At 43.7% G+C, this 25,874-nt stretch overlaps 1 protein-coding gene across 9 annotated transcripts in view; it reads right to left on the bottom strand.

Annotated features, from left to right (window-relative positions):
* The window catches only part of ADAM22 (ADAM metallopeptidase domain 22), a 462,480-nt gene that overhangs the window by 150,002 nt on the left and 286,604 nt on the right, over window positions 1-25,874 (bottom strand). For all 9 annotated transcript variants that reach the window (XM_077490871.1, XM_077490878.1, XM_077490879.1 and 6 more), the window contains exons 7-10: window positions 23,210-23,279; window positions 15,724-15,794; window positions 4,516-4,590; window positions 2,556-2,627 (exon numbers count right to left, since the gene is read on the bottom strand). In XM_077490871.1, the coding sequence (XP_077346997.1) occupies window positions 2,556-2,627; window positions 4,516-4,590; window positions 15,724-15,794; window positions 23,210-23,279 (288 nt within the window). The remainder of the gene's footprint in view (window positions 1-2,555; window positions 2,628-4,515; window positions 4,591-15,723; window positions 15,795-23,209; window positions 23,280-25,874) is intronic.

The raw sequence follows: 25,874 nt of genomic DNA, 5'->3' as shown, positions 1-25,874 counted from the left end.
CCGTCGCTGCCATGATACCCGGAGTGACTTCCGGGTATAACTGCTTCGACGCTGTTACTGGCCGGAGCAGCGATTACATCACTCCGGTGCAAGCGCGCAGGAGCCGTCAGTGACGGCATGATCGCCTTAATTAACGGCATGCTCAGTGCGCCTGTGCTGCTGTCTACGGCGCGCATGCGCCGTAGGCATTGGTGCGTGTTTTTAGGAAAATATCTCCTTAACCGTGCAGGTTAAAGGAGATATTTCTTGCACCTACAGGTAAGCCTTAATCTAGGCTTACCTGTAGGTTAAAGTGGTCTGTAAGGGTTTACAACCACTTTAAGGGTTTACATATACTTTAAATAGAAGTACCTGTAAAGAACATTGTAAATACTTAAAGTAGTTGTAAACCCTTTACAACCACTTTTTACTACAAATAAGCCTATAATAAGGCTTACCTATAGCTACCGTGGATATCTCCTAAACCTACATGGTTTAGGAGATATCCATTGTATCAGCATGTGCCGGCATCATCGGAACACTGAAGCGACGGCTCGCTTGTGCCACTGCTTTAGCTCACATGCCGTTAACGGTGGCTCCCACGCATATATATGTATGAGTCACATCATCGCGCCAATCACAGCGCCGGAGCCCGTGATACTCAGAAGTAACTCTGGGGGTCATGTCCCCGGGCAAACAGTGTGCTGGGACCGCTGTGGGGGCTTCGATCTAAGGTGAGTATTTTGTAATCAGCTAGTATGCTGTGCATACTAGCTCATTATGCCTTTGTCTTGCAGGGTTTTTTTTGTGAGTTTACAACCACTTTAATTCTCCTGTTCTGCCTAATGCTGCTCCTCTGATTGTGTTTCTTCTGAAACAGGCATTGCTGGGTTCGGAAACATGTGTACCCCACTGTGCTCAGTTGCGCCCTTCGACCTTCATGTCAGTACTTTGTGCTGTAGTGACCCATAGACCGTTTGATTGAACAACACAATTTGGCAGGGGGCACAGGAGATTGACGCTACCAGAAGGGTCCAATTCAGAGTCGAGGAAGTAAGAGCAAATCTCCATAACGGAGCCCCAGATAGCAGTAAGAAAACTCACAGAAGTTTTAACCCAATCTTACTCTGTGTCCAACACTCGGACAAATTGTTGCGGCTGAACACACAGTACGACCCTTTCCTGCCGGCATATACAGTATGTGACAGCACAGAGGCGGGCTTTATTCTGCGCTGTCACATATGTGCATCACTGTTTTGTGCTGGAGTTGTGCTCAATCAGGCAGCCCCCAGCACTGTGACTGGCGACAGCTCCTATCATACGGTGATGAAAGGGATCTGGTAGGATCATGTGATCACTATGACAGCCAACTGCAGTCAGCCTATTAAATGGTTTTGGAGTTTAGATTTCTTAAAATGGTAAGGGGGTAAACCCAATCTCCGGAGAAAATGCTACTTTGCAGTGGGACTGCCCCTCCACTGTATGGGTTAAATGAGCATTTAGGTCTAGGGGGCTTCTAAAATTATTTTTACTTATGTGATCCTCCTCTCCCCCTGGCACTCTTCTCCATTCCCTTATGCTCCTGCAATTGACTGTCCCACGGCTTCCTCACATCCAGGAAAGGCATATGATTTCTGACTTCGTCTTGATGATGTCAGAAGATTGATCATGCAGATACAGGAAAGCCCCATTTTGAGCCCATTTAAGTTTCTAATTTTAACTGAAAATATTTCTAAACCCAGTAATATAAAAATAGTTAATCCGCCAACCCCCCCTTCCCCCCACGGTGCCCATACCCGGAAGAAAGACCGGGGCAAGATGGAAGTCCTGTCAGCGGTGACAGCCTGCCACTGGAGGGCTTCGTTCTAAGGTAAGTACTTCATAATGTGCTAGTATGCATTGCACACTAGCACATTATGCAATTGCTTTACAGGTGTTTTTTTTTTTCTTTTAACTGTACCCGTTTTCTACCACTTTAAAAAATTATCTGAGGGGTTGCAAATACTGCTTTATTGTAGATTAGACATCCGGCTAAAAAACAGTATGTTTTCTCCTTATCCTTTTCCACCCTCTAACTGCAGAATTTTCCATCACTTATTTTGGAGATTTTCAAAAGAAAACATCAGAGCAAATTAGATTAAATCAAAGCAAACACAGCAAATCAATGCAGAGCTTGTTATAGATGCAAGGTCAGAAAATCCAACACTGTGGGGTTTTTCTTTAGAATGATTGTGGCACATACACCCATGGCTGTGCCCGCTGAGTGAGAGTGTGTGTGCATCAATCAGGCACCGCTGGCACTGGCCTCATCTTCCAAGGAACTACAGCCGCTGAATGTTAAACTCACGTTGGACTATTGATTTCTTTACCCTAAGATTACTGAGCCAGTAACCCCCACTGATATACAATGGTTTTATGACTGGACAGTGATTGGTCAGATCAGAGATCACATCTACAGGTAGCCCAGCAGAAGCAAAAACGGGCCTATGATTTACAGTAGGTGTTAATGACACAACAATAAGAAGTCTTCTGCAAACAGGTTTTAAATAAATTCAAGGCTTTTTGATGGCACTTACCATATCTGCAAAATTCACAACAGACTTTGCGTAATTGTTTGTCTGGCCAACAGATAAACGGTGCTTTTTATACTGCAAGAAGAGTTAAAGATATGTGAGCTAGATAGCTAGATAGATAGATAGACAGAGAGACAGAGAGACAGAGAGATAGAGAGAGAGATAGATAGATAGATAGATAGATAGATAGATAGATAGATAGATAGATAGATAGATAGATAGATAGATAGATAGATAGATAGATAGATAGATAGACCCTCCTGCACCACTCCATCTTGCAGCCTTTGTCCAGCCTCCCTGCTGCTGCAGAATTGCTACACTCTCCCTCTGATAACCAGAAGAGGGCATTTGGGTATCAGAGGGAGAGGCATGCCCAGGCATGCTGGCTCCACATAGTGCTCTGTAATGTGTGGAGTTGGCACTGATACCACAATGACAGCAGCTCTGGCATGCACGGTTACTATGTGAAGAGAGAGCTGTGCATGACTGCAGGAAATGTAAGTGGTGGATTTTTAGACCACCAGCATATAAAAGGGACAGCTTCCCCACTAGAGAACTTTTCTAGGGGGCCCCAATAATTCTTATGATGACCCCGCTTACAGCCATTGACTAATACTGTGGGGGAGCTATTGTTCAAGCTTGCCACTGACTACTAGTGCCAGGGGAGGTTTATTTGTACAGCCAGCCAATGAACAACAATGTTGGAGGGGGGTTAAGCCAACCATAGATGGAGCAATTTTCTTTCCTGCAACCATGGAAAATAAGATTGCTCAATTCCCCTATCAACACAGTCAGTGTTGATAGGGAAATCGCTCCCGCGGAGCCATTGTGTTCTCCTAGCGGGGAGGGGGGGCTGAGGAGGTGTTCTGTCAAATTAGCCAACTCGTCAGAAACACTAACCACGTCACTTAAACCACCAGTAATTGGAGATTTTGACTAATTGCTGTTTGGACACCACACTGGCAACCGAATAAAGTCCAGTACAGGAAGATTTAGCTTTTTTTACAGCACAGCGGCTAACGAAGACAAAGTTGTCGCCACCTTGGAGGTGGCCGTTTTGTTAGCTAGTATTGGGGCAGAGTAACAATCTCTGCTCATAATATCATGCACCAGACTCCAGTCAAGTAGTTGGGGTTTCTGACGAATTGGCTATTTTGACAGAACAGAGGCCACCCCCACTAGGAGAACACAGTGATTACTGCTAGAGGCTATAATAGCCACTAGCAATAATCATATGTAAAATCCAACAGGGTGGTTGTACCCAAGTTGATTGATCGATCAACTTGGGTACATTCTGCCAGCCTATACATGGTTCGAAACCATCTATGGCTGGCTTTATTTTTTTATTTTCATTCTCTAACTACCAATTCTGGGGGGGAGTTATTTTTACAGCACGCCTTCTTATGAAGTTCTTCTATCTATAGGGTATGCTAAAAAATGAATATGTAATAGAAGAGTTAAATTTTTTTGAGTGTTGTGCATGTCTGTTAGACTTTTGTAGGTGGCTCAGCATATTGTGTTGGTACAAGGATTGTGGCATATGTGTGCCAAGTTTACAGACAGTAAACTCTTTTTAAATCATGGCCCCAAAAGACCCTCCCAGTTTCATTGCAATCTAGCCATACACACCATTTGGAACTGCTTTACTACTCCCCTGCATTGCCCGGTTTGGAGTATCTGCACCTATTCTCTTACAAAAAAAAAAGCCCTGGATATATAGCTAGTAAATAGATATAGTATATGGGTATAAAGGATAATAAATAGGTATATAGAGGAATTGACAGAGATGTACCATACAGTAGATGAAAAAACAGACAGACACACAATAGATAGATAAATAGATAGATAGATAGATAGATAGATAGATAGATAGATAGATAGATAGATAGATAGATAGATAGATAGATGCAATTATTTTATGCCATGTCCATATATTCTTTATTAATAACTGAATATATCATACCATCAGGTGATCATTAACAATCATCAGCTCCACGTATTTTGTCTCATCCATGACACTGGCAGATAACGGCTTAGTCTAAAAGTAAAAATGATTGGTGACAATGGAGTCAAAAATTTCATTCTCAAGTAAAACTTCCATATTCCAGAATGCAAAGGACTACCAGAATAAAAAAAATGGGATTTTTATATACAGCTTACCTGTAAAATCCTTTTCTTGAGAGTACATCACGGGACACAGGAGCTTCATTACATAGTGGGTTATATAGGCACCTCTGGTGATTGGACACTGGTTGACCCTAATTAAAGAGAATTCCTCCCCTATATAACCCCTCCCATCTGGGAGGCACCTCAGTTTTGTAGCAAAGCAATAAGAAACCACGTAAAACCCAAGAGGGGCGGGAGCCCTGTGTCCCGTGATGTACTCTCAAGAAAAGGATTTTACAGGTAAGCTGTATATAAAAATCCCATTTTCTTGATCATACATCACGGGACACAGGAGCTTCATTACATAGTGGGATGTCCCATAGCAATGCTCAGGTTGAGGGGAGGGAGACACAGATCATAAAAATAGACCGCCAGGGACCTGAGGACCTAAACTGCAGCCTGCAGTACACTGCGCCCGAAGGCGATATCCTCTTGCCCTCTGACATCCACCTGATAGAATCTGGTGAATGTGTGGACTGATGACCAAGTCGCAGCCTTACAGATCTGAGCCAGGGAGGCCTGGTGATGCACTGCCCAAGAGGCACTGACAGCCCTAGTAGAGTGCGCTTTCACCTGAAAAGGAGGAATCTTCCCCTTTAAGCTATAGGCCTGAGAAATAACTTGTCTGATCCACCTTGAGAGAGTGGACTTTGACGCTGCCTGACCCCTTCTAGGGCCTTCCGGCAGAATAAATAAACAGTCAGTTTTCCTTATCTGAGCAGTTGCTTGAAGATAAAGACTGATTGCTCTAACCACATCTAAAGTGTGTAAAGACTCTTCCTCTATGGACTGAGGATTCGGAAAAAAGGATGGTAGGATTATATCCTGATTCAGATGGAAACCCGAAACCACCTTAGGTAGAAAGGACCCGTTGGGACGCATAACCACCCGGTCCTTATGGATAATTAAATAGGGCTCTTTACAGGAAAGAGCTGCCAATTCTGATACTCTTCTAGCCGTGGATATGGCTACTAAGTAGACCAGCTTTTTAGTCAAGAGAGCTAAAGAAGCCAGATGCAAAGGTTCAAATGGTTGGCCCTGTAAGGCCGAGAGAACCAAATTCAGATCCCATGGGCATACCGGAGGTTTAACTGGCGGTTTTATCCGCATAGCCCCCTGGATAAAAGCCCGTACTAGGGAGTGTGATGCAAGAGGTTTTTGAAAAAATACCGACAGGGCCGAAATCTGCACCTTGATGGTGCTTATGGCCAAATTCATTTCTAGGCCTGACTGGAGAAAGGCCAAGATTCTGTTAATGACATACTTTCTAGGATGCCATCTCCTGAGTTCACACCAGGAAACGTATGTCCTCCAGATCTTGTAATAGATACGCCTGGAGGCCGGCTTTCTGGCATTGACCAGAGTAGAAAGGACTGGCCCCGAAAGGCCACGGTCTCTCAGAATGTGGGTCTCAGCAGCCAGACCGTCAAATTCAGACTGCGTAAAGCAGGATGGTAGATTGGACCTTGTGAGAGCAGATCTGGCCGGAGAGGGAGGGTCCATGGCCTGCCCACTGCCAACTTCATGATTTCTGCAAACCATGGTCGCCTGGGCCAAGCTGAGGCCACCAAAAGGACCGACTTCGACTCCCTCTTGACCCTTCCCAGGAACCGCGATAGCAGTGGGCTCGGGGGGAAGGCATAGATCAGATTGTACTGATCCCAGTGAACCGTCAGAGCATCTGACCCCTGGGCAAGCGCATCTCTTGTCTTTGACACAAACCTGTCCAGTTTCCTGTTGAATCTGGACGCAAACAGATCCACGTCTGGAGTGCCCCACTTGTGACATATGTTCTGAAACACGTCGGGGTGCAGAGCCCATTCTCCTGGGCATAACTGCTGGCGGCTGAGAAAATCCGCCTGCCAATTCTCCACTCCTGGGATGAAGACTGCAGAAAGACACGGAACATGCTCTTCTGCCCAGACAAGTATGCGATTCACCTCCTTTTGGGCCACCAGACTTCTGGTACCGCCCTGGTGATTGATGTAAGCCACTGCGGTGGCATTGTCGGACTGAATCCGAACTGGGAAACCTCGCAGTCTGTAAGACCACTCTATGAGTGCCATGTAAACTGCCCGAATCTCCAAGATATTTATGGGCAGCAGACTTTCGGTCGCAGACCATTTCCCCTGCGAGCACGTTCCCTCTAATACGGCTCCCCAGCCTGTCAGGCTGGCATCCGTTGTGACAATCTTCCATGAGAGGGGAAGAAAAGTTTTGCCTTTCAGCAAATTCCTGGTTTGTAACCACCAGACAAGACTTTTGCGTGTCCCGGGGGATAAACGCATAGGAAGATCCAGGGATTGGGGCTTCCTGTTCCAAACCGCAAGGATGCATCTTTGCAGAGGCCTTGAGTGGAACTGGGCGAATGGGACGGCCTCGAAGAGGCGACCATCTTTCCCAAAAGTCTCATACATAACCGAATGGAGGAAGATCTTCTGCCCAGAATCAGGCGCACCAGATCTCCAATGGCCAAGGCCTTTGGCCTTGGAAGAAACACCCTGCCCTGAGCGGTGTCGATAATCAAACCCAGGTAATCCAACCTGGTGGTCGGTTGCAAGGATGACTTTTCTAGGTTTATAATCCAACCTAGACGCTCTAGATGTTCTAGCGTCTTGGTGACGCTGCGACTTAGGCACGCTGCAGTTCTCTCTACGAGAAGCAAGTCGTCTAGGTAAGCCCTGACGGCTATGCCCTGAACTCTTAAGATTGCTAAGAGAGGGTCCAGAATCTTCGTGAAGACTCGAGGGGCCGTAGCCAGCCCGAACGGCAAGGCCACAAATTGAAAATGGCGCCGCTCTACCGCGAACTTTAGAAACTTCTGGTGTGCGGGAAATATTGGCACATGGAGATATGCGTCTTTGATATCTATTGATGCCATGAATTCTCCCCCTTGCAGGGAGGAGACCACAGTGCGCATTGACTGCATCCGGAAGGTCTGGATATGTAAAAACCGGTTTAGGTCTCTCAGATCCAGGATAGGTCTGACACTTCCGTTTGGCTTTGGAACGGTGAAGAGATTTGAATAAAAACCTGAACCCTGCTCTTTCGGGCTTACTTCTACTATCACACCCTGGGATAGTAACTGATCTAAGGCCAGGAATAGCGGCTTCTGCTTTACTGGATCCTTGGGGATCCTTGACCTTAGGAAACGAAAAGGTGGAATCTCCTGAAACTCTAGCCTGTAGCCCAGAGATACCGAAGAGATCACCCACTTGTCCTGAATCTCTTCCCGCCAGGCGTCTGCAAACTGCAGGAGCCTTCCCCCCACTCTGCCGAGCGGGGGCGCCCCTTCACAAGGAGGTCTTGGGGGTCTGCTTGGCAGGCTTTCGCCCCCAAGTCTTTTTCTGTCCCTGGGCTCGGCCCTGAGGCTTTCTAGCAGAGGAGGGCTGGGAAGGCCGTCGCCACTGTTTTGAGCTTGATGCTTCGGGAGAGAGAGTACGCCTGAATGAAGGACGTTTGCTCTTTTTGACTGGAAGGAGAGTAGACTTACCTCCTGAAATATTTTGGACGAACTTATCTAATTCTTCCCCAAACAAACGTTCCCCTTTAAACGGGAACCCAGTCAAATGCTTTTTGCATGACATCTCAGCAGCCCAATTTTTTAGCCATAGGGTCCTTCGCATGTGAACCAACATGAGGGACAAACGTGATGCTTGTTGGACAGAATCCAAAATCTCATCAATTATGAAACACAAGATGTGAGGCAATTCTGCATAATTCTCTACTTCCTCACTGGGAAGGAGTCCAAACATCTGTTTAACCTGTTCCTTGAGGAACTGACACAACCCCACGGCTGCGACTGTAGGTTGCACCACAGCGCCAGCCATGGAAAAGGAGGCTTTTAATAAGGTTTCCAGCCTTTTGTCAGCTGGATCCCTAAATACCTGCGCATTATCCAAAGGACAAGTTAGGTTTTTATTCACACAAGAAACAGCCGCATCGACAGATGGGACCCCCCATTTCTTGGTGAAACTTTCCTCCACAGGATAATGCATAGAAAACCTTTTGGGAGGAGTAAACAGTTTATCGGGATGTCCCCAATCCTCATACATCAATTCATCCATTAAAGGATGAATTGGGAAGGAACAAGCAGTCTGTGGGGCTTTCCTGACTCCCAGGGAAGAGACAGAGGATGTAGCGACTTCAGCAGCCGGCATTCTGAATGTGGTACGCACCAATTCAGTATAATACTGCACCTGCTTTCTGAGTGCCTGGGAGGAGGGGACTATCTCCTCTTCCTCTGACTCATCCGACCGCTCATGATCCCTATCCAAAGATAGGGATCCCTCCTCATTTTCAGAACAAGTATCTGAGAGAGGGATTTCAGCAAAGGGAGGGGATCTACCCCTTTTCCTGCTATGTTTTAGGGAAGCAGAAATAAAATTCATGATCCTCCCTTCAAAACCCTCCAATGTAGCCCTAAGGGAGTCCTCAGTGACATAGACCGGGGCTGCGACATTAGGAGAGGCTGCAAAGCCTGAAAGGGGCACCGACTCGTCTTGAGAGGCAGGCTCCAGTCTTGCAGAGGGGGATGGTAATTTACAGGCACTTTTGGAACCCCTGGACCTAGGCGGTGACTTGTCAGTGCTCTTATTACCTCCCCCTGAGACCCTCTTACGAGGAGACATAGTACTAAGCTACAAAGCAGAGGTACTAGTACAAATGCGATCACTGTTGCGCTTAAAGTCTCACAATAAATAAATATATGCTTAAACTGCACAACCTGATGCTGAGTAGGTGTCTTAAAGTTTGCCTGGATCCAATCCCCATGGATGCTTACAGCCCACAGCTCCTGTGTCTCCAGTTACAGTCCCCTGACGCTCTGGGCTTTTTAAAACTGCCGCCTGGCGCCTGCGCAGTACAGCGCCGTGCACACAAACGTGCACGGCTCGCAACCACACCCCCCCTCCTCCATTAGGCCGGGAGCGCGCTCGGCGCGCGTGCACGCGCCCGCGCGCGTGCACGAGGACCGCGGAATCCGGGGGGGGAAGGAGAACCCAAAGGGAGCAACGTGGGACCCCTGACCTGCGTGGGACCCCTTTTTACCTTTAACTGTGGCAGGAACTGTAAGGAGACGTGAGTAGCTGGAGAACCAGGCTTTCACTGAGCGTGTTTGTATTGAAAGGCATGTAAGTATGCATCAGGCTGCTCTTACTCCCTCTAGTGGTGGAAACCAGGTAAGACATACAACTACTCACAATGAAGAAATCCATTCATATATTTAAATATATAGGATGACTTCCCTTACCTGTCCCCGCCGCAGGAATTGCTGATATCAGACCAATTCCAGCCTTCACCCATCACGGCGGGTATTGTTAGCCAACCTTCAGGTATATCTGGGGCTCTTACGAAAAGATCCTCCCACCTGGGCCATGTAGAAAGCTCTGCCAGAAACTTACGGGCGCTCTGAGTAAACAGTACCCCAAGTCTGGTTTTCCCAGAGCCCAGTCTTCCAATGGAGAGGACTTACAGGCAAAACCTCGTTTCTTCGGCAGACGAGGCCCGGGTACCATACCATCATGGGAGTCAATATCGGCCCGAGGTATGGATCCGGTTTGTTGTAGCCCTTCGGCCCTCGCAGGGACCTGCATAGAGCTAAGTTTTACGTGACCATCAACCAGACACTGGCGAAAAAACTGAGGTGCCTCCCAGATGGGAGGGGTTATATAGGGGAGGAATTCTCTTTAATTAGGGTCAACCAGTGTCCAATCACCAGAGGTGCCTATATAACCCACTATGTAATGAAGCTCCTGTGTCCCGTGATGTATGATCAAGAAATATCTGTTTTTATAGGGATCAAAGAAGATAGAGCAAGAAAAAGTAAACGCAAGTAAAGCCTGGCCACATGTATGTCATGACAGTAGTTTAATGCTGAAATCTGACTACCTCAAGGCATATTATCATATGGCAATTACCTAAATCCTAAAGGGCTTAGTTTATCCGAATGGCAGTGGAAGGTGAAACTGGTAGAGAGTGCTGTCATTGGTTATGTTTGGGAAACCTGTCCATTCAATCTCTTCAATAAGAGTGGTCAACTAGTGGGTGTAGTCTACTGGCATAGAACCTTTCCAATTTAAAGCTAACCTTTATTAACCCTTATGCCGCGTACACACGACCGGACTTTCCGTCGGAATGAACTCTGACGGACTTTTTGACAGAGTTCCAACGGAGTTCCGCTGAAACGGACTTGCCTGCAAACGATCACACCAGTCCAATCGTTTAACGCAATGACATACGACAGGACTAGAAAAAGGAAGTTCAATAGCCAGTAGCCAATAGCTGCCCTTGCGTCGTTGTTAGTCCATCGGACCTGCATACAGACGAGCTGTTTTCTCGATAGGAACTGGCTCTGGCGAAAAGATTTGAAAGATGTTCTATTTCTAAAGTCTGTCAGATTTTCTGACAGAAAAGGTCTGATGAAGCCCACACACGATCAAATTGTCCGACGGATTTATTCCGTCTGAACTTTGCTGTAGAAAAGTCCAGTCATGTGTACACGGCATTACACATATTAGATCAGGTATTCCCCTCTCCCAAGCCCCCCTTTGGCCTAAAAAGTGATAAAAACCCTGCTAGGTTGCTTAACTTTTTCCAGCTACAAGATCCCCCAAGGCTCTGTTGACAAGATGTAAAAGACATAAATGAATTATCCCCTTGTCTACCGGGCACTTTCACCCCCTCCCTGCCCAGACCAATTATCAACTTTCAGCGTTGTCACACTTTGAATGACAATTGCATGGTCAAGCGACACTGTACACAAATGACATTTTTATCATTATTTTCACAAAAATAGAGCTTTCTTTTTGTGGTATTTAATCACCACTGGATTTTTTATTTTTTGCTAAACAAAAGAAAAAAGACTGAAAATTGTGAAAAAAAACCTAACATTTTTCATAATGTTATAAAATTTTGCAAACAGTTAATATTTCTCCTTCACAGCTGTGCGCTGATAAAGCTGCACTGATAGGCTGCATTGATGGGCACTGATGAGGCTGCACTGATGGGCACTGATAGGTGGCACTAATGGGCACTGATTGATAGTACTGATGAGCACTAATTGGCAGCACTGCTGGGCACTGTTGGGACTGCACTGATAATCAGTGTCCTGATTATCAGTATCGATGTCCCTTCAACACAAGCTGGTTATCGGCCCACTTTTTCTCTTCTCACGCTGTGAGTGAGGAAAGAAAAGCCAATAACCAGCTTGTGTTGACATCCATTATCAGCTGTCATTGGTTGACAACCCATCACGTGGTAAAGGGCCACTTTAACGCTGTATTATTGAGTAGATTATTAAAGCTTAAGTGCAGTCAGAATTACAGACAGAAAAATCAGCACATGGGCCATAACTTACAGTCAGTAAGATGCATCCCTTATGCTGATTCCTGTTAGTATTAATCTTCCTAATGTACTGTCAAAGATTATTATCAAGAAACCCAACTATGCTCACCATTTCCGCCCAGCTGCTCCATTAACAGAAGCTGTATTACTTTTGGCAGCCTGTTGGTTGAATTAATTCCTGCTTCCTACTTTTCTCTCTAATATCCCTTCCTCCTATTCTTTCCCTTTTTTCCTTCTTACCCTTGGCTAGTTCAGGTGGCAGAATCTTTATTTTGTTTGGTCTCGTTATATTTTTTTTAAAAGCTCCAATAAATTTCATAACACTAGACAATCCTTTAACATTCACTCAAAGGTAATATTCATGATAATTACCACTAACTCTTAAACTGAGTCTACATTATATTCGTATTGTTCATATTGGTTTTAGCCTCTCTAAAAGGGGGGTTATTTACTAAAGGAAAATCCACTTTGCACTTTCAGTGCACTTGGAAGTAAAGTCGCTGTAGATCCGATGGGGACATGCAAGGAAAGTAAAAAACAGCATTTTAGCTTGGACATGATTGGATAATAAAATCAGCAGAGCTTCCACTCTTTTCAGAGCTATCCCTTAGATTTAGAGTGACTGCACTTCCAAGTGCACTTTCAGTGCAAAGTGGATTTGCCTTTCGTAAATAACCCCCAAGGAATTGTCTTTTAAATTGTTAGACATATGTTAAGGTCAAGCTATTTAAATCATCCTTAGTTAATCTTGAGAGCTACAATCCTATTTTATAAACTTGTACTTTGTCCTTTTATTCTTCTACTACATATGTACATATATATGTAAATTGTTAAACTTCAATAAAGAAATTTGACCAGAATTGGATGAACATGAACAGTGAAAGATTTTCAGTAACAGAAGAAGAATAAGGGCCGGTTCACACAGCGAGGCGATGCGAGGCGACACGGCTCGCCTCGCCTCGCTCCCGCAAGTCGCCCCCGTTCTGTACAATGGAACCGTTCTGAGAGGAGCGACTCGAGTCGCTCCGACTCAGAAAAAAGGTTCCTGTACTACTTCTGGGCGACTTCGGGGGCGACTTGCATTGACTTCTATACAGAAGTCCTCTGCAAGTCGCCGCTGAGGTCCCCGCAGGTCGCGGCGAGGCAAGTCGGAGACGCCTCGCCGCGCCTCGCTGTGTGAACCGGCCCTAAGCATAAGGGACACATCCTACTGACTGTAATGCCGCGTACACACGAGCAGATTGTATGGCGTACTTAGTCCGTCGAAACACATTTCAGCGGACAATCCGCTCGTGTGTGGGCTTCAGCGGACTTTTTCAGCGTGCAGTCCGGAGTACTAAGAATTTCGTTTTTTACGAAATTCTGTCCGTCGTACTTTGGTTTCAGCGGACAATACGGTCGTCAGTATGCTAGTTCGATGGACTAAGAATGGCGCATGCCCAGAAAGGATTTACACGGCGGAAGGGTGCTTTGCTGTGTCTTGGCCTTCCCATTTCTAGTCCCGTCGTACGTGCTGTACACGTCATCGCGCAAGCTTTCGATGGACTGTTTGTGTATCCGTGTGTGGTCAAGTTCGTTCAGTGGAAACTACTACAGATTGTCCGTCGGATTGTATGACGGACTAAGTACGCCATACAATCCGCTCATGTGTACGCGGCATACGTTTTGGCCCTTCTGCTGATTTAGCCTTTGTGGTTTTTGGCTGCACTTTAGATTTAGTCTTTGTGGTTTTTGGCTGCACTAAAGCTTTAAAGCTGAACTCCAGATTTTGCATAATTTACATAATTTAAATATGTCCCTCACTAACAAGTGAGGCTGCTGAATGTGCTGTATAAGCTGTGTGTGTAGCTGAGGCCACATAAATCTTAGACAGCCAAGACATTCCCGGAGCACAGTAGAGTCTATCTGAGAGGTGCTCAGCCATTCATAGAAAGTGATATATTCTAGAAATGAATACAAAGCTTCCTCTGATTGGCTAAGTCAGAAAGGTGGGCTGATTATGTCACAACCTCTGACTGCCAATCAGAGCAACCTATGTATTCATTGCTAGAATACACAGTTACATATTTAGTAAGGTTGAATAAAGACACCAGTCCATCCAGAGTGAGTGTGGGTGCATGTCTACAATTGTCCCTATCCCTATACATTGTGTCTCATTAAGATGCTTATCTATTATTATTATTATTTATTTAAAGTACCCATATAGCACCGTCAATTTATGCTGTGCTCCACACATCACACACTCACATCGGTCCCTACACTCATGGAGCCCACAATCCAAGGTCCCCAACTAACATTCAGATACTAGGGCCAGTGCCCTTTGGACAGAAGCCAATTAACCTACCAGCATGTTTCTGGAGTGTGGCAGGAAACCGGAGTACCCACACATGCACAGGGAGAACATGCAAACTCCAGGCAGGTAGTATTGTGGTTGGGATTCGAACCAGCGACCCTTTTTACTGCTAGGTGAGAGTGCTAACCACTACACCACTGTGCTGCCCCACATCACTTGCTCTGAATGGCTGAGCACCGATTAGATAGACTGGAAGTCTCGGCTCGAATCGAGACTACATACAATTTATATCGCACGTCTAGCAGCCTCACAGGTTAGTGAGGGACATAGATTATTTGGGAAAGCGTGGGCCAAACAAACTATGTAAAGCGTATAAAAGCTGGATTTCAGCTTTAAAAGAGATGTATGGGATTTTTATTTAATCCCATATTCATACTTACCTAGGTGGATGTAGCATCTGTCCCCCACCGCCTCTTCACCGAGAACCGAGCCACTGAACACCGCAGATGGCTCAGTTCTCTCACCTCCCTGAGCGAAGAGCTGCTGCCTGTCAGTCAGCAGCTCTCCTGATCTTCTCCTCCACGCTTATTGGAGCGCTGAGTTGTGGAGGGGTGGGAGCGGCCATCTCAGCGGCTCGCTGAGAGGCTGAGACAGCCCTCAGTCCAGGCACCTGGTGGATCCAGACTTCCGAAATTAGGATGACGCGGTGCCCAGACTGATCATGGTGACGTCAACAGACAGCGGACTTCAGACCGCTCTCTGCTGAAAATGGATCAGAGAATTGCACTCCGGTGACCCATAGGAGAAGCCCAGCCGAATGAGCTCAGGCTGGACTACTCCTTTAAGTCTATGTTTTAATGCAGCTATTGTAAGTACCTGAATACGACTTGTTATTAGCTTCTAGTTATACACTGTACTGCTGGCTGAGAGACAAATGGTTGAGTTTCATGGGAATGTACCGATAAGGAGAAAGCTGATAGGAGATGAGAGTAGAGTGAGCAAAAAGACAATCTCATCCGTCTGTCGCAGATCCTTCACTGCCCAGTCAGCAGGTTGGGGGTGGAGAAAGGACACTGCTATTTAACTGTAAAAGTGAATGCGGTGTCATTCAGCTGGCTATGCTTTGCGGTGGGACTGTGTAAATCTCAGAACTGGATGGACAAAAAAAAAAATGCCTTTGGCAGGTGAACCTATTACCATTTATGTATTCAATCTGTACATTTCGATGTTTGTATGGCATTTAGCTCTCATTGTTTATCCCGTGGAGAAGATGCAGCAATATTTTTTTCATAATTACTGTATATTTAAATGGTAATTTTAAACAGTAATTTCCACTCTGAAAGCCCCACAGAAATATGCTGTACTCACTTGTCTCTTCTTCCTGCGAGATCTTCTTGTCTGTGGAAGCTTTACAATTGTCTCATTCAAAGACCAGAATTCTAAATAAGAAAAAAGCTTTTCATAGTTGTGATTGAAAACCTCAGCGCGTCCTCTGCCAGAGCAATGCACAGCTCAGCAATCTGTACTTTATACTTTACATTTTGTGAAGTGTTCTGTAACGTGGTCAGAAGACACGTGATGATATAAGATGATGCTTCTACTTAAAGCAGAACTACACTGAATCTGAGCACCATAAACCAAAAACTCTATTTAATTTATTTTTAATATTCAAAGCAATCTCCCCCATCTGCTGCTGCTGGGACTGCCATTGGCTCCCTCTGCTGTCAATCACAGAAAAAATAAATGGCTCAAATTACACTGCTACAGAATCGCATGCAATTTGAACAGGTATTCGGTGCGATTCTTGTCCAAATCACATGTGGTTCCCGCACCACACCAGTGTGAACCAAATCTAAGGGTTACATCTACCTTTAAATTCTCTCGACCTGTATCCGTTTTGTAGCAGCGTTCATGAACATGGTGTGTATAGACAGAATCATACACATATAATGCCTTGTACACTCGGTCGGACATTCTGACCACAAAATCCATCGGATTTTTTTCCGACGGATTTTGGCCAAAACTTACACATACACGGTCGCACAAAGTTGTAGGAAAATCCGATCGTTCGGAACGAGGTGATGTACAAAACATACGACGGGACTACGTAGAGGCCAGTAACCAATAGCTTTCGTCTCCAATTTTTTTCTGAGCATGCGTGGCACTTTGTGCGTCAGAAATCTCTACACACAATCGGAAAAAATCCGATCGGATTTTGTTGTCAGAAAATTTTAGATTCAGCTCTCAAACTTCTTGCGTCGGAAATTCCGACAGAAAAAGTCCGATAGAGCCCACACGATCAGATTTTCCGACAACATGATCCGATCAGACTTTTTCCATCGGAATTTCCGACCGTGTGTATGGGGCATAAGGGTTATAGCATAGCTGACTCTGTTTGGCCAATTCCCCTGAAGAATTTCAAGAATATGCTGTATGTTTATAGGATGGGAGATAATGCCCACATCCTTGTATCAAGCAAGTTACAACAAAGGTTTTCCTTTAAAGTGGTTGTAAACCCTTACAAACAACTTTGACCTACAGGTAAGCCTAGATTAAGGCTTACCTGTAGGTCCAAGAAATATCTCCTAAACCTACACAGTTTAGGAGATATTTCCTATAAGACAGGCACCGCTGTCTACTGTGCATGCACCGTATGACAGCGGCGCGGAGGCGCACTATCGCCGTTAGCAGCATGCCGCTGCTAACGGCAATATGTGGTTAGTGGCGGCTCCCGTGCGCGGGAGTGACGTCATCGATACTCCGGCGCTGGGAGTGACGTCATCGCTGCTCCGGCGATGCGAGCGGCCGGAGCAGCGATACCCGTAAGAAGATGGATGCTCTGTACTATAGGGGACAGCAGTGACATCGCTGGCTCCTGTGTCAGGTAAGTGACACATAATGGGCTACTATGCGATGCATAGTAGTCCATTATGCTTTTCCTTTGCAGGGAGACAAAGAGGAGGTAAACCCATCAGGGTTTACTTCCTCTTTAATGGAGCTTTATAAGGCAAGAGCGCCCCAAAAATAAACACTGGTTTATACAAAATACATTTTATGCAAATACAAACATGAATGCACAATGAATGACATGCAGAAAACCACTTGCTTTGTCTGGTGATCACACACACACAACAGTGTACCCAACGTGTTTCCAGTTACAGCATTAAAGTGGTTGTAAACCCTTACAAACCACTTTGACCTACAGGTAAGCCTAGATTAAGGCTAACCTGTAGGTCCAAGAAATATCTCCTAAACCTATACGGTTTAGGAGATATTTGCCTGAAGACAGGCACCGCTGTCTGCGGCGCATGCGCCGTAGACAGCGGCGCGCAGGCGCACTGAGCGCGGCATTTCCAACAATGGATCTGCCGCGCGTGTTGGCTCCCGTGCGCATGCGCGGGAGTGACGTCATCGCGGCTCCGCCGAATGACAGCGGCGGAGCTGCGAGACGCCACCAGCAAGATGGATGCAGCGGACTACAGGGGACAGCGGCGACTTCGCTGGCTCCTGTGTCAGGTAAGTGACACATAATGGGCTACTATGTGATGCATAGTAGTCCATTATGCTTTGCCTTTGCAGGGAATGAAAGAGGAAGTAAACTCATCAGGGTTTACTTCCTCTTTAATCCTCTTCATCAAGAAATTGTCAGTAGAAAAAGTGTTCAACAACAATATCAGTATACACTAACCATGTGGTTGTGTAGAGTATCATGGGTATTGCATCATATTAAAAAAAACAATCATTCCTTGGTTTTTTAATATGATGCAATACCCATGATACTCTACACAACCACATGGTTAGTGTATATTGATATTATTCTTAAACACTTTTTCTACTGACAATTTCTTATATTATCTGTTTTTGTTAATTATAGATATTAATTCTTTACCCATAACCACTTACCCCTGATGAAGAGGATTAACGCTGTAACTTGAAATGTGTTGGGTACACTCCGTTGTGTGTGATCACCAGACAGAGCAAGTGATTTTCTGCATGTCATTCATTGTGAATTCATGTTTGTTTTTGCATCAATTGTAGCTTCACCACTACGCATCTTCCTTCCTGCTTTTAACTTTTTCTAATAAAATGTATTTTTATAAACCACTGCTTATTTTTGGGGAGCTCTTGCCTTATAAAGTCCCATTAGAGGAAAACCTTCTTTGTAGCTTGCCTAATTCCCCTGAAGACATCATTCTTTTGACGAAACGTTCGTCAGGCAAAGGCCTACACGAGACGACTTAACGCCATCTGACTGCCGAAACACTGGTGTTTTGGGATTGCCTGCTCGGGAAACAACTCTGTGCATCTGTTAATGTGATTTTACTGTGGAATATATGTAAGTGCACTTCTATTATTAAAGATACAGATTTTTTTTTTTTTTTTAACATATTGCGCTATGAGATGTTGTTTTCTTGCTTTGCGTTACTTTGCTAGGAGAGTTTGCAGCAAGAGGATGAGGAGTGACAGAAAGACATGCTGGTTATTTTCAATGTGCTGTTGACCATTTAATATGGTCCATGCTATCTGGTAAGGAACCTACCTTATCTTATATCAGGGGTGATATCACTGTAGTGATCAGCACTGGATGTATCAACAATTTATCTCTTGGATTGCTTATATTTATTGGATAAAAGCGGCATTCACTTGGATATGGGATTATACACCTATTTTTTTCCAAATGATCCTATTTTTATTTTTTTTAATTAATAAATTGGTACTTATTATTTGTTTATAGGATTTGAATACTGATTTCATTATGTTGGTGTATTTTGTTTGAAATGTAAATTTTCAATTATTTCATATTTTTCACTTTATGAATTGAGATTTTTATCATGAATTTATATTAGTTTTATGCACAGTAAGTATGGTGTATTTTCTATCATGTTGTATTAATTTAGCGTCACCCTGTTTGATTTATATATGCAGAAATTTGGTATCACAGATTTTGGGGTACGCTGCTTTTTTGTATTAAAATTTTACTCAGTGCAAAATTATTTTTGTTTCTAGAATCATACACATGCATGCTGCTATCATCTAAGCCCTTGTACACACAGTCGGACATTTGTCCGAAACTTGTGTTGCATACACACGGTCGGACACAGTTATCGGAAAATCCGATCGTACGTAACGTGATGACGTTATTTCATTACGACGGGACTACGTTCAGGCTAGTAGCCAATAGTCTAGGTCTAGGAATTTGATCTGAACATGCGTGGCACTTTGTCTGATCGGAATTCTCTACACACAATCGGACAAAGTCCGATCGAATCATGCTGTCGGAAAGTTTTATAGCCCAGCTCTAAAACTTTGTCCGTCAGATATTCTGACGCAAACAGTCCGATGGAGCCCACACACAGTCAGATTATCCGACAACATTCCGTCGGAATGTCCGACCGTGTGTACAAGGGCTTAGAGCAAATATTTATATACTGGGCAAATCCAGACGTGACCTGACTTAGGCTGGACAGACAGTATACCATATAATATGAGGTCAAACCTAAACACTTTAAATTTGTATGTGATCAGGCAGGCTCTTGCCCTACAGTGCATCTGGAAAGTATTCACAGCGCTTCACTTTTTCCACATTTTGTTATGTTACAGTCTTATTCCAAAATGGATTAAATTCATTATTTTCCTCAAAATTCTACAAACAATACCCCATAATGACAATATGAAAGACATTTGTTTGAAATCTTTGCAAATGTATTAAAAATTAAAAAAACAAAAATCCCATGTACATAAGTATTCACAGCCTTTGTTCAGTACTTTGTTGAAGCACCTTGGGCACCAATTACAGCCTCATTTATTTATTTTTTTGAGTATGATGCTAGAAGCTTGGCACACCTATATTTGGGCAGTTTCTCCCATTCTTCTCTGCAGGACCTCTCAAGCTCCATCAGGATGGATGGGGAGCGTCGGTGCACAGCCATTTTCAGATCTCTCCAGAGATGGTCAAATCGGGTTCAAGTCTGGACTCTGGCTGGGCCACTCAAGAACATTCACAGAGTTGTCTTGTATCCACTCCTTTGTTATCTTGGCTGTGTGCTTATTCTGTTGGAAGATGAATCTTTGCCTCAGCCTGAGGTCCAGAGCACTGTGGAGCAGGTTTTCAACAAGGATGGCTCTGTACATTGCTGCATTCATCTTTCCCTCAATCCTGACTAGTCTCCCAGTTCCTGCCCCTGTCATGTGCCTTTCACTAACGAGTGGCTTCTGTCTGGCCACTCTACCATACAGACCTGATTGGTGGAGTGCTGCAGAGATGGTTGTTCTTCTGGAAGCTTCTCCTCTCTCTACAGGGAAACCCTGGGGCTCTATCAGAGTGACCATCAGGTTCTTGGTCACCTCACTAAGGCCCTTCTCCCCCAATCACTTAGTTTGGGAGACCCATTCTAGGACGAGTCCTGGTGGTTCCAAACTTCTTCCATTAATGGCTCATAGAGGCCACTGTGCTCATTGGGATCTTCAATGCTGCAGATCTGTCTGTGCCTCCATACAATCCTGTCAAATCTGAGTGTCATGACAAAGGCAGTGAATACTTATGTAGATGTGATTTTTTCATTTTTTTATTTTTACAAATTTGCAAAGATTTCAAACTTCTTTCATGTTATTATGGGGTATCGCTTGTAGAATTTTGAGGAAAATAATGAATTTAAAGGGGCTGTAACCCCTCATGGTTTTTCATTCTATGCATTAAGGTGAAAAACCTTCTTTAGTGCTCCAGCACTGGAGCACTGAATGCTGTCATCCTCCGTCCTGGAACAAGCACACCATCTCTAGCGGGTGTCTTGTGTCCTGATTGGATAGATTGATAGCAGCACAGCCATTGGCTCCCGCTGCTGTCAATAAAATCCAATGACGCGGCGTGTGGGGGGGTCAAGTCCTGCATTCTGTATAGAATGGACACAGATGTGAGACTCGGGAGCGCGCCTGCATGGGTGTCCACACAAGAGCGTTTCTCTCCAGTGGACACTCAATGTGGGGAGAAGCCACGAGCGCCATTGAGGGACCCAAGAACAGGAGTATCGGGGCCACTCTGCAAAACAAACTGCACAATGGAGGTAAGTATAACATGTTTGTTATTTAAAAAAAACAACCCCTTTAATCCATTTTGGAATAAGACTGTAACATAACAAAATGTGCAAAAAGTGAAGCACTGTGAATACTTTCCAGATGCACTGTATCATAGTTGAAATTAAATCTAAAGGAAATTGAATAAGAAAATTGTATAATGTATGGCCGTCATTAGATATTATGTGCAGTGCTAAAAAATTTGTTTGTTTTTGTTTCAATAGTTTTTTTTTTTTTTTTCTTGTTTTTCAGGTCATTCGTTATGATTAAAATTTGTAAATTCGAAAATTCGAAAGAACGAAAATACAAAATAATAGCTAACTAACTAATAATAACTAACTATTAAATTATAGGTTTTTAAATCTCCTTTCAAATTTGGCTGTTAGTCAATGTAGTGAATACAAATTTATCTGAAGTTACGAATTATCCGAAATAACGAATGCCGCATCTAAACAAATGGAACAAATTAATAATAAACAATAATAATAAAAAGTTTTTATTATTATCATTATTGGTATTTATTATTCATTTGTTACGCTCCATTCGTTTATATACGGCATTCGTTATTTCTGATAATTCATAACTTTGGATAAATTCGTATTCTTTAGATTCACGAACGGCCAAATTTGAAAGGAAATTCCAATACCTATAATTTATTAGTTAGTAATCTTTAAGTTATTATTAGTTAATTATTTCAGATTTTTGAATTTTCAGGTTTTCTAATTTTGGTTCTCATTTCTGGATTTTCATTCTTTTGAATTTTCCTTCTTATTTTCAGAGTTTTGAATTTTCGGAGTTCCAGTTTGCAAAATATCAAATTTTCAAATTTACAAATATTCTAATATACGAATTTTTGAATATTCAAATTTACAAATATTGGGAAAAATTTGTTAAACGGGTTTTCATTCATTCGGATATTTCAGAAACAATGAATTGGATGAAATTCGTTAAAAAACGAATTCGGGAACAAAACAAATTGCACATGTCTAGCCAGCTTTATTCTTGGGGAAATAGCTGCAATCAGCCCAGAAAATGTTAGCCCTTGTACACACGGTCGGAGATTCCAACGGAATGTGTCCTATCGGACCGTTTTGTCAGATATTCCGACTGTGTGTGGTCTCCATCGGACTGTTTCCGTCTGAATATCCTACGGACCAACTTTTCCAACTTGCCGGTAAAATTTTCCGACAAAATTCTCCGATCGGACATACTCCGATCATGTGTAGCCTACTCCGACGGACAAAGTGCCATGCATGCTCAGATCAAATTCCTAGACCAAAACTATTGGCTACTAGCCTGAACGTAGTCCCGTCGAAACGAAATAACGTCATCACGTTATGTACAATCGGATTTTCCGACAACTTTGTCCGACCGTGTGTATGCAACAGTTTCGGACAAAATCCGTCGGACAAAATACAACGGATTTGGTTGTCAGAATGTCCGACCGTGTGTACAAGGGCTTACACAATCTAATGATTTTCCCTGAGTCGGATCAACTTTCTCGAAAAAATGCAAAACGTAGTGATGTGATTTAGCCAAAATCTGGTCAAGAATGATCGTCTTATGACGACAGAAATCTTTACAGTGAGGTTAGACAGGAAAAACACAACTCATTCAAGGGGTATAATAGAATGAGATCCGAGAACACAGAATAAAAATAAAAAAAAGTATTTTCTGTTTCCATCTCTCATTCTATTATCCTGTTCAGTAATTTCCCTGGAGAGAGCACACAGAAATGTATTTTTAGGTATCGGTCTAGACTGTTTTTGCGAACAAAACTTACCCGAAGGCAGTTCATCAAGGGGGAATTCAAGTATTTTCGATTTGTAAACAGAGTGTAAGTGGTATTCCTCCTGAAATAAACAAGAAAAAAAAAATGTTATTCTATAAAATCTTTATTATACATCAGTCATTCCTTAAAATGTATGAAGCACCATTATTTATTTATTTTTCTTCATTATGAAATGGGTTAAAACCCCTGACAAGTTTTTATTGCTGCCTGTGCTCCTTCTAGGAAGAGTCCCCCTCCTTATGTATCCAGGTAGCCACTGTCACTGAGACTGAAAGCCATGGGAAATCCTACATTTTAGAGTTGTCACCAGAGGTGTGGGCTCATTTTCCAATTCGGACATCTGTTCTGGTTAGATTGACTGTATTGATGGGCTTTTGTGTGCTTCAATTGAGTTTAACCGCTTCAGCCCCGGATTTTCCCCCCTTCCTGACCAGAGCACTTTTTGCGATTCGGCGCGGCGTCGCTTTAACTGACATTTGCGCGGTCGTGCGACTTTGCACGCAAACAAAATTGACATGCCACAAGATTTTTGCCACAACGCATAGATGTAAATAAGCCCTTAAACCGCTTCAGCCCTGGAAGATTTGGCTGCTGAATGACCAGGCCATGTTTTTACGATTCGGCTCTGCGTCATTTTAACTGTCAATTGCGCGGTCGTGTGAGTTTGCACGCAAACAAAATTGACATCCTTTTTTTCCCACAAATAGAGCTTTCTTTTGGCGGTATTTGATCACTTCTGCGGTTTTTATTTTTTGCATTATAAACAAAAAAAGAGTGACAATTTTGAAAAAAAAGCAATATTTTTTACTTTTTGAATAGGAAAGGTAGTGGTGCGCTGTACGTTGGGAAAGTATATCTATTGGTAAAAGCAATATATAAAATCCACAATTAGGGGATATGCAACAAACGATACAGGTGTAATAAGAGAGTGTGCCTGTGTGGCTAATTTAAACAATAACACTCATTTCTACTGATAATCTTCAACATAAATACATAAAATAGTGGAAAACAATAATATAAAATCCAAAGTGCAGCGTGTTGCGATCGTAAAATCGCATAAAGTGCAAGTGTTCTACTGTGCCTATGTGGCTGATTAAACAATTATACTCATTACTACTGGTATAGAATCTACAACATAAAAACATAAAATAATGGACAAAAGGAAAAAACACAATATAACATTCAAAGTGCAGCATGTTGCAATCCTAGAAATCGCATAAAGTGCAGGTGTTCTGCTGTGATGCGCATAGGCAAACCTTCAAGCATAAACGGTAATCAGGTGACAGAAAATATAAGTGTATCAGACAAAAGTCAGTTTCAGGTGCAAAGTGCTGCGATTATTCCCAAAATCGCACAGGGTGTGACTCCTTCAACATGATAAACAATGTGGAAATGTTGCAATGGGAAGGGCAGTGGTGCTGGTGGAAGGGGATATAACCTTCGTGGCTCCGTATATGCCAATAATGGATGTCCCCTTACCTTACCGCTGTAAGGTAACAGCGTATATATAGAGAGCTTTGGGATCCTTTTAGCGGAATTTTCCCTTTAGTGTGGGGTACCCAGGTCCTGACCAATGTTATGGTCCCTTTAAGGGGATTTCCTCTGCGGTATTGCAGTCAGGGTTCCTCAGTGGTATGGCATATGCATGGGTTTAAGCAGAGATGGAGGAAGGATACTCCATAGTGTAAAATGCTTCAACAGGTTTATTTTTATTTAAAAGGTTTAAAAGATACTCACAAACAAACAGTCTGTACAAACAGTGTATAAACGAGCTCGGTCTACGTCACTTCCGGTCGCTGTGTCCCGACGCGTGTTCGTCACGGGTCACGTGACTTCATCAGGGGATTTTTTACTTTTTGCTATAATAAATATCTCCCAAAAATATATAAAAAAAACAATTGTTTCCTCAGTTTAGGCCAATATGTATTCTTCTACATATTTTTGGTTAAAAAAAAATGCAATAAGCGTATATTGATTGGTTTGCGCAAAAGTTTAAAAACATCTACAAAATAGGGGATAGTTTTATGGCATTTTTATTTAAAAAAATGTTTTATTAGTAATGGTGGCAATCTGCGATTTTTATCAGGACTGCGGCATTATGACGGACACATCAGACAATTTTGACACTGTTTTGGGACCATTGTCATTTATATAGCGATCAGTGCTATAAACTGTGTAAATGACACTGGCAGTGAAGAGGTTAACCACTAGGGGCCAATGAAGGGGTTAAGTGTGTCCTAGGGCATGAGTCCAACTGTGTGTGGGGGTTGGGCTTCAAGTCACATGACAGTGATCCCCCCCTCCTGATGAAAGGGTGCGGTGATCTCTGTCATGACACTAGCCAGAACGGGGAAGTGCCTTGTTTACATAGGCCAGCCTTTCTCAACCTTTTCAACACGGAGAAACCCTTGAAATAGTTCTTTGGTCCCGGGGAACCCCTGCTAAAAATTAGAATCCCGAGAGGCAGCCTCTGGAGGAACCCTGGTTGAGAATCACTGATATAGGCACTTTCCCGTTCTGAGGCTCCGTGACATGAACGCCGGGAGACCGGCGGACATCGAGTCCACCGGTCATGCAGGCACGGTCACACTGTACACGGTGGGCACACGCCTGTTATCCCCGCCTCTTAAAGGGGACGTACAGGTACGCCCATTTG

Source organism: Lithobates pipiens, unplaced genomic scaffold, assembly GCF_037356315.1.
Source record: "Lithobates pipiens isolate NorthernLeopardFrog02 unplaced genomic scaffold, aLitPip1_a1.2 Scaffold_19, whole genome shotgun sequence".
In the NCBI taxonomy this organism is placed as follows: Eukaryota; Metazoa; Chordata; class Amphibia; order Anura; family Ranidae; genus Lithobates; species Lithobates pipiens.
The sequence above is the reverse complement of the archived record's forward strand: the minus strand, read 5'-3'. Positions and strand labels throughout refer to the sequence as shown.